Source organism: Tasmannia lanceolata, unplaced genomic scaffold, assembly GCF_043159265.1.
Source record: "Tasmannia lanceolata isolate RefF3 unplaced genomic scaffold, GAP_Taslan_0.1 ptg000020l, whole genome shotgun sequence".
NCBI lineage: Eukaryota > Viridiplantae > Streptophyta > Magnoliopsida > Canellales > Winteraceae > Tasmannia > Tasmannia lanceolata.
Window position 1 is genome coordinate 23,366,735 of NW_027518697.1, and position 9,101 is coordinate 23,375,835.

Consider the following 9,101-nt stretch of genomic DNA (forward strand, 5'->3'; position numbering starts at 1 on the left):
AACTAATGGCAGGTCATCGGTGGTAGACACCGTGGTAGACACTGTCGGGAACTACCGGACTCTCTGGATACTGCTCGAACCAGGTCAGTCTAACCCAGGCACCGAAGGCATAATCTATAGGAATGGGCTCACCGTCTGCGTCCACCGTCGTTACCCCAAAATCTCTCACAACTCCACCTTACAAATTGGAGTGAGTGCAACTCACTCTCCCTCCGTCGGTATCCCCGGAGCGCGGAGAATACAAAAGGGGTCATACCCACTTCTTAAATCAGAAAATGGAAGGTGTGGGTGTTATCTCACCATCTCTATGTCAAAGTCGAGTAACAAGTCTCTCTCTCAGACCTCCGGGGATCGAGAAAGTCTAAGCAATTGAGACCCCAGGCCGCAACAATAGACCTGGTCTCTAGGGAGAGAGAATCCCAAACCCTCCCCACCTCCCACACCAAGCCTTGTGGTGTCACTACGGGCATATCCTGTGGGTGTGATAAAATAAAGAACCAAATCTTGTGCCGGATCAAAAAGATTAAGAACTCGCGATTGTTTGAACCTTAGAGGACGATTCAGAAATCTCTGGATATACCATCCTCTAACTGATTCAAATAATTACAAGCCCTTAATCGTACATGATGGCGTCTGAATCCGGGTCTACGATCTCGCGGTCGATAGAGGGCCTCCGCGGGGTCTGCAATCACAAACAAAGGGGGTCAGGGGGGTCCGGGGTGGGTCTCGGACGACCACTTCGACACCCAAGTCAAATCCTTCGACCAATCAATATAAAGGACAGCGAGAAGAGGAGAGGGTTCGATCAGGTTTACCAGGACCAAGGCGCAGGTTCTTTTCTGGGTGTACGGATGAGTGGGTCGGAGGGGACTAACAGGGAGAGTGGGATTAAGTTCCTAGTCTCCTCTGTTGTTGCCTTGCCTCTTTTTTCGGTTGTTTTGTGGGAGCTGAGAAAAATGGACGTCTTCCAAAATCGACGGATCCTCTCTTCTTCCCTTTCCTCCCTTTTAAAGGGTGGCGCGCGGACCTCTTCATCATTATGGAGAGAAAACCTTCCTTGACGGGATTGGGCCTTTCCCCTGTCTGGACGGCGCGCGTGGTTTCGCTGGATAATCCTTTTTATGGTTTGTGATGATGAGGTTTGGGCGGCGAGAAGTGACACGTGTCGTGATCGCACGGTCTTGCCGTTTCCCCGCGCCTTTCTTCATGATGGTTAGGCTTTACTGGTGCATGGACGACACGTGGCGAGATTTGGGAGCAGCGCCGTATTTATGTCCCATCATAACACCCCCTTACTCCTTTGGTCCATTGAATGGGCCAAGGGAGTAATGTTTCGGTCAAGCGACTTCATGGTGAGGGCATTTATGGGGGCTCCGGAGTACGAGGAGACGTGCCGTTTTATCGGTGATCATCCCCGGGAAGTGGTAGCGTCATCATGGGTCGCTTTGGTTCGAGATACAAGGTTTTTCTTCCTCGAGCTTGAAAAGGAGGACTACCCCAGCGCTCTGTTTATCGCATCTCTTTTTTTTTTTTCTGAGATAGGAGTTTCTTCGCGCCTTTTTTCAACAATATGTCTGGTTCCCCTTCGCGAGTTAGGGGCAAAGCCCCTCTTTCCCAGGAATCGTCGAGTGACCCCGACCTGTCTTCTGACTCTGGGGAGGACCTTACAGCCCGCCCAAAAAGGGCTAGGACGGATTTGGGCCCTTCCTCGGGCTTCCCCCCCTCCGTCCTTCCTCCTTGCCTAGGAAGGACAAGTCGTCTCGTTCCCGTGTTGCCAGGGAATGGTCTTTTTTCTCTCAGGCCTATCACCAAGGGATGGAACTGCGCGGCCGGGTTTCGAAGATGGCTAAGGAGATCGAGGATTTGAAGCGGGAGAACGAGGCGTTGCAGAGGAAGGTTCATTCCCTCAACGAGCAGCTGCTTGAGTATGAGGTGGACCCCTTGCTGGAGAGTTCATGGGAAGAGGAGGGGAACCCTTTGGGAGAGGAGTCTTCTTCCGATTAGTTTCTGGTTTCTCCTGGTTTCCTGTTGTTTTTTTTTCTTTTCCCCTTTCTTGTCGGGGGTTTTTGGAGCCTGTGCGCCCTATGTTCGGTTTCTTATCCCCCCCCCTTTTTGTAGGTCTGTGGACCAAGAGGATGTGAATGGATGGTTTTTATGAATTTGTGCCGTGTCTCTTATGTTGCTTTTTCCATCAGTTTGGTTGCTTTTCCACTGCGGTTGGTGTAAATTATCTTTGTTGCGAGGAACTGTGGCGATTCGTTCGAACCTGTACGGGATTCCAAGCCTTTTCCTCTACTTGTTGCGTTTGTACGTCGAGGTCTCTTTGCTTGGTTTCCCATCTCTGGACCCTCTCCTTTCATTAGGTGGGGAGGAGTTGAAAGTGATTTGAGATGATGAGGTTTGGGCGGCGAGAAGTGACACGTGTCGTGCTCGTACGGTCTTGCCGTGTCCCATCACCTTTCTTTATGATGGTTAGGCACTATTGGTGCATGGACGACACGTGGCGAGATCTGAGAGAATCGCCGTATTCATGTCTCATCATAACACTACCTTTGGTCCATCGAATGGACCAAGGGAGTAAGCTTGTTTATTTGGTTAAAGAATATTATGACGGAGGCATTTTATGGGAGTCTTGGGATACGAGAGGACGTGCCGTTTCGTCCGGCGGTTCCTTCCCTAGGAATTGTGGTGCCATCACGTGTTGCTGGCCAATTATCCAGTAGGAAACGGACACGCGTAGGGCAAGTTGCTTTGTTTTCATACCTAAGAGTTTCTCAGAGGGTTTTATAAGGGGTGAGTTCTTTCGTCTTTTATGCAGATCGCCTTTTCGCTCCTTTCTCCTTTTTTGATTGCTTTCGGCCTTTCTTCGGGCTTTCCAGAGTTGTCGTTGTCTTTCCGGGGTCTCTCTGTGAGTGACGAGGGGAAAGTTGCTACCGAGGGGAGTCCTCCCAGTACCCCTGAGACAAACCCTGACGGATTGGGGCCTTAGCAAACAATTCCTGAGAGGAGCCCGCCTCAAGGGCTTCCTCCACGCTCTCGTCCTCCACCCCTTTACGAGAGGGAGTCCCATGAAGCCTTTGCTCATTGCAGGGAAATGGAGGTCTGTAGCCGGATGATCGACATGGATCGAGAGATAGCAGCCTTGCGCGCGGAGAATGATTTGTTGAGGAACCGGGTGAGGTGGTTGAACGACCGGACCCAATTTGTTGAAGATCCAGGTTGGGGGAGCTCTTTGGAGGAGGAGCATAGTGATAAGGAGCTCTCTAATGCGGAAAATTCTTTCAGTGGCTAGCCGCTTTAGGCGGGAGGGAGCGGGCTGAGGGGGACTTTGGAGGGGCTCTTTCCCCCTCTTTTTTATTATTTTTTTATTGGGGGTCTTGGGGGCCCTGGCCTGCGTGCCCTTATCTTTTTGTCTTTACTCTCCTCCCCCTTTTTTGTAGGCCCGCGGGCCAGAAGGAAATAGTTATGAATGGCTCTTTTTTGTATTTACGACTTGTACCTTATGCTTCCTTTCCCTTTGCACAGTAGCCGAATTATTTTAAGCGAAGAGGTAGAAGTAAGATCGGACCTTTGCTATGCGACCCGAGCCCTTTTCGTTGTGCTTGGTATTTTTCCTCTGGTGGTATTGTATGCCGGACCCTTGTGTTGGGTCCCGTGCCTTTCCCCACCGTACGTGGTATTTTCCATCTTGTGGAATTGTATGTCGGGCCCTTGTGATGGGTCCCGAACCTTTCCCCACTGTACGTGGTATTTTCCATCTTGTGGAATTGTATGCCAGGCCCTTGTGATGGATCCCGAACCTTTCCCCACTGTATGTGGTATTTTCCATCCGGACCCTTCCTTCCCCTTAGGTGGGGAGAATTTAGGGATGGCTTGCTGGGGAAGTCACCTAGCGGTAGGGGTAGCAATGTCTTTTCAGTCGGGGGCATGACGCTTTGATTTTTGGCGGTTCCCTCGAATTTCCCAATCGGCGCCACGTGTGCGCGTCCCATCGGATTAGACGGGAAGGGAGATCAATCGACGCGTGTTGAAACCCTAGCTCTTTTTAAAGCCTTTTTGGGGATTTCATTCTTGTCTTATTTCTTCGTCTTCCTCGGGTGAAGCAGGCTTTCTTCTGCGGCGATTTCTCTAGGTGTTGCTCTTCACCAACTTTCCTCTGGTTTTTCCTCGTTTGTCTGCCCTGGTGAGTTCTGTGCTTTTTATTCTGTCCGACATTTGATTATTTTACGATGTCTGTCGCAACCGGTTCTCAGAGTTCGTCTTCCGAGTCAGTAGAAGTAGTGGAGAGGGCTCCGCCAAGGAAAAGGAGGCGGTTGGTAAAGGGCGGGGGCGGCGACTCTGGAGATGTACAACTGCCCAGGGAGTTGGATGATAGCTCTGGGGCTTCTGGATCGTCGTTGGGGGCCGCTCCCTTGGAATCTCCTGCTCGAGTCTCTTCCGCTCGTGAGGCGGAGATTAGGGACATTCTGTCTGGCACCGTTATCCGCCCAGGTCGGGTGGCTTGTTATAGGAGTACTTTGGAAGAAGGGGCGGCGGAGAAGATTAGGAGGGAGTTTCACATTCCCGATGATTATGAGATTAGGGTTCTTTCCTCTGGGGAGGGGGTGTGTGAGGGTATCACGGAGGAAGAGGTGGCCTTCTACGTGGAGGCTTTCCGGGCAGGGATTATGTTTCCGCTCTTGGGTATTATAGTAGAGGCCCTTGAGTTTTACCGGGTGGCCCCCTCCCAACTGGTGCCTAATAGTTGGTGTACTCTGTTGGCCTTTGTGGCCAAGGCGGGTCTTCACAGGTTTCAGCCTACCCTCCCTCTGCTCCGGGGTTGTGTTGCCCTTAGCCCGTTGGTGAAGGGGGAGGACACCTGGTTGTATCTGACCCAGCGTCCTCAGGTTAAAATTGTGGCGAACTTGCCTTCTTCCATTAAGAAGTGGAAGGAGGAGTATGTGTTTATTATTCCTCCGTCAGACGCTGGTTGGGGCTTCCCTCGTTCTTGGAGGTTCTCCATTGAGTGGCGAAGGAAGTCCCTCCCCGACGAGTCCGACTGTAGTAAGTTTGACTTGGGGAAGCTCGCCTCTGGGGAGGCTATTGATGTTTCCGAGTTTAGATGGGAGAGGGGTCTGAAGAGGCTTGGTTTGCTGGGAGCTATGGAGAGGAGGGCCCGCTGTATGGGCGAGGAAGCGGGGGAGAGTTCCGCCAGCCATCGTGGTGAGCCTTTTTCCTTAGATTTGTCCCCCCATTTTTTTGTTGTTGTCGTTTTTCTTTGCTCTGAGTGGTTGTTGCTCTTCTGTTTTTGGCAGCGGGTATGTCTTCCTCTGGTGATGCTGGCAGGGGAAAGGGGGTCGCGGCGGCGACGAAGGGTCTGGTGAGCCGTAAGAAGATTCCCTCCGGCTTTATGGCCGCGACCAGGTTGGACCAGTAGCAAACTAGGCTTCCCGTATCCGCGCCATCTAGCTCCTCTGGTCGATTGGTTGGAGAAAAGGGTACTTCTAGGTCTCTTCACCGGGAGTTGGAGCCTTCCGCCAAGAGGGTTACCCCTTTTGGCGCTAAACAGGGGAAAGCTAGCCGTCTGGCGCCTGCTTCTAGAGTGGATGGAGCTTTCTTCGCAGTGCTTTCAGACGTGAGGAGACCTGTTTAAACCCGACTGGAAGATTGGTGTTGAGGATAGCATCCTCGGGAATCCCCGGGTCGGGGTGGAGCTAGGGTTGATGATCGCCCTTCCTGGCGATGAGGCTGAGTTAGAAGGCTTCAACCATAGGGCCCTGGGGGCTCGGTATCTTCAGTCGATGTCCTGCGTAAGTACCGGGTGGCTGGCTTCCCTGCTTGCGCTTTTCCCTTTTTGTTGCTTTTGAGACCGTACGTGGAAATTTCCTAACGGTTTGCTTTTTACGGGCTCAAAGTTATGCTAGGAAGATGCTGCAGTACATGGTCGAGGATGAGTCTGAGATCGGTGGTTTCGAGGAGCGAGTCCGAAAGCTGAGCGAGGACTTGGAGAAGGCCCAAGCGGAAAAAGTGGCGCTTGATGATACTGTTTCTCAACTTCGGGCGGACCTCCGGCAGACAATGGATGGGAGAAGCCGTGCGGAAGAGAGATTGGTGGTGGCTCGACAGAAGCATGTTGAGGAGCTGGCGAAGGCGCGGGAGGAATGGTGGGATTCCGAGGAGTTTCTCAAGGCCGCAGCTTCGTTTAGCGTGGATATTGAGATAGATGCTTTTGTTGAATGTCGGCGGCACGTTCGCGAGGTTCATTCTTCCTTCCCTCTCGAGAAGTTGGTGCACGAGGCTGAGGAAAGCGTTCAGGAGGATCTTTTGCAGGCACCAGCGGATACACCGACACCGGTCGAGGATCCCGCGGTTGCCTTAGAAGTTCCTGTAGTTACTGAGACCTCTGCGGGGGCTCAGTGAGGCTCGAATGCCTTGGGGATTTGCTTCTTTTTCATGGTGTTATTAATATGCTAGGTCTGTAATAACATTTGAACTATCTTTTCTCTTTTTTTTTATACAATGCGCCGTGGGCCCTTTGAGCTTTTCGGTATTTTTCTTCGTGGTGAGTTATTAAGTTGTAATCTTGGTTGGCGAGAGTACTTCTAGTGCACCCTTGTAGGGCGTCTTGTTCGTGGAAGGACCATCTTCCCCTCGAGTGATCAGCTCGGAGTTAATGGGTCCCGCCTGCCCTTAAAGGGGAGGTCTTTTTTTCATGGGGAGCATTTTAGGGTATTTTTCGGGGGGATCGGCCCCGATGCTACCTCTGTCCCACTCCCTGTCTTTTTCCGGCCCCTTATTCATCATAGGCCGGAAAGTGGAGATGCACATGGCTCAGTAGAGACGCTATTCCATTGATTTGTAGAGGGAAAACATGACTTTGTTTCTAGAAATCACAAAAAATGAAACAAGCAAAACATCTGTCATATCTTAGAAGAAAAACACGGACCTTACCCTACCTTCTTACTGGTAAAACTCTCGGAGGTTATCCATGCTCCAACTTCGAGGGACTGGGGTCCCGTCGAGGTGCTCTAGTTGGTAGGCCCCGGGGCGGAGTGCCCGAACGACCTTATAGGGTCCTTCCCATTTTGGTGCGAGTTTTCCGGTGTTGCGGGGGTCGGATACCTCCTCCCGTCATAGTACTAGGTCTCCGGGCTTTACTGTGCGCTTTTTTACTCGGGCGTTGTAGTATCGTGCCACCCTTTCCTGGTAGGAGGCAGTTCGGAGGAGGGCTTGCTCTCTTTTCTCGAGCACGAGATCGAGAGTGTTCCGGAGGAGCTCAGAATGTCCTTGTTCGTCGTAGTTCTCCGTGCGGAAGCTGGAGAGGTCGATTTCCAACGGGATGACTGCTTCGGCCTCGAAAGTTAAACTAAAAGGGGACTCCCCGGTTGCAGTCCGCGGCGTCATTCGGTAGGCCCAGAGGACGCTACGGAGTGCTTCTACCCAGTTCTTTCCAGCTTCTCCCAATCGCTTCTTGAGGCTCTAGAGTAAGATCCTGTTAGTTACCTCCACTTACCCGTTGACTTGCGGGTGTGCCACGGAGGAGAAACGGTGTTCGATGCTTAGGTTATCGTAGAATCTGCCGAATTCAGCACTTGCGAACTGGGGTCCGTTGTCTGTTACAAGTATTCTTGGAATGCCGAAGCGGCAGACCACGTCATGATAGAAAAACTTGGGTTTTGCCACGGCTTTAACTTCGACTCACTTGGTGAAGTAGTCGATGGCGACGTACAGCATCTTGTGTCACCCGGGGGCTTTTGGGAATGGCCCGAGCAGGTCCATGCCCCACATGGCGAAAGGCAGGGGTCCTGCCATTGCGGTGTATGGGGTGGCCAGTTGACGGGGGGTGGTTGTGTACCTCTGGCACGGGCTGCATTTTTTGACGAATTCCTTGGCGTCCCTGAGGATCGTGGGCCAAAAGTAGCCGTGCCTTACGATTTTCTGAGCTAGGATCCTGCCACCTCCGTGGTCTCCGCAGATTCCTTTGTGTACCTCCCGTAGTGCGTATTCCGATTTGGAGGGCACCAAGCATCGGAGGTACGGCCATGTGTATGACCGTTTGTACAGCCTGGGTCCGTGGACCACGTAGTGGGCGGCTTTTGCGGTTAGGCGTCGGGCTTCCAGCTTGTCTTCGGGTAATATCCCGTCTTTCAGGTATCGCATGATGGGATCCATCTAGTTTGGCCCTGGTGGAATTTCCAAGACTTGTACCTCATCGATGCTGGGGTGGGACAGTATCTCTGTGAGCACGGTGCCGAAGTCATGGGTTTCTTCGGAGGCCATTTTCGACAATGCATCCGCTCGATTGTTCATGTCTCGTGGTACTTGAAGGATCTCAACTTCCCCCATTCTCTGCAACGTTTCTTTTACCTTCTGGAGGTATCTCTTTATTCTAAGGCCCCTGGCCTCGTATACCTCGTTTACTTGATTGACGACGAGCTGGGAATCACTATAGACTTTTAACTTTCCTGCGCCGAGCTCCGTGGCTAGGCTTAGCCCTGCTAGCAAGGCCTCGTATTCAGCCTCGTTGTTGGAGGCTTTGAAATCTAGCCGGAGGGCGTATTCTAATGTGAATCCTTCGGGGCCGTGGAGGACCACTCCCGCCCCGCGTCCCGTTTTACCTGCTGAGCCATCAACGTGCAGGGTCCAGTGAGTCTCGCCGCTCCGTTCTGCCGAGTCTGGCTTCATGTCTTCTCGAGCTGTCTGTTCGGTGGGGCCCCTGTCATTTTCCATTATTGCCGGTTCCGTGGCAAGGGCTGTGGATTCCACTATAAAGTCGGCAAGGGCCTGGGATTTAATGGCCGGCCTCGGTCGGACCTGTATGTCGAACTCTCCCAACTCGACGGCCCAGCTTACCATCCTGCCCGAGGTCTCCAGTTTTTGGAGAATTCTCTTGAGGGGTTGGTCAGTCAAAAGTACTATGGGGTGGGCCTAGAAGTAGGGGCGGAGTTTCCGGGCGGCGCTGACAACTGCGAGGGCGAATTTTTCTATGTTTAAGTACCGGACCTCCGCACCGTGGAGGGTCTTGCTCACATAGTACATCAGGTGTTCCTTCTTGTCGCTCTGTTTGGCCAATACCGCACTTACCGCCGTAGGGCTGATGCCCAGATACAAAAATAGTTCTT

General features: G+C 52.3%; 1 protein-coding gene across 1 annotated transcript; it reads right to left on the reverse strand.

The window, feature by feature from the left end:
- Positions 1-6,772: 6,772 nt before the first annotated feature.
- LOC143853897 (uncharacterized) lies at positions 6,773-8,709 on the reverse strand. Its single transcript, XM_077363595.1, has 2 exons — positions 8,227-8,709; positions 6,773-6,862 (listed from the first exon to the last, which is right to left on the reverse strand). Exons 1-2 carry the CDS (start codon positions 8,707-8,709, stop codon positions 6,773-6,775), a joined length of 573 nt encoding a protein of 190 aa, XP_077219710.1.
- Between the last annotated feature and the right edge of the window lie 392 nt (positions 8,710-9,101).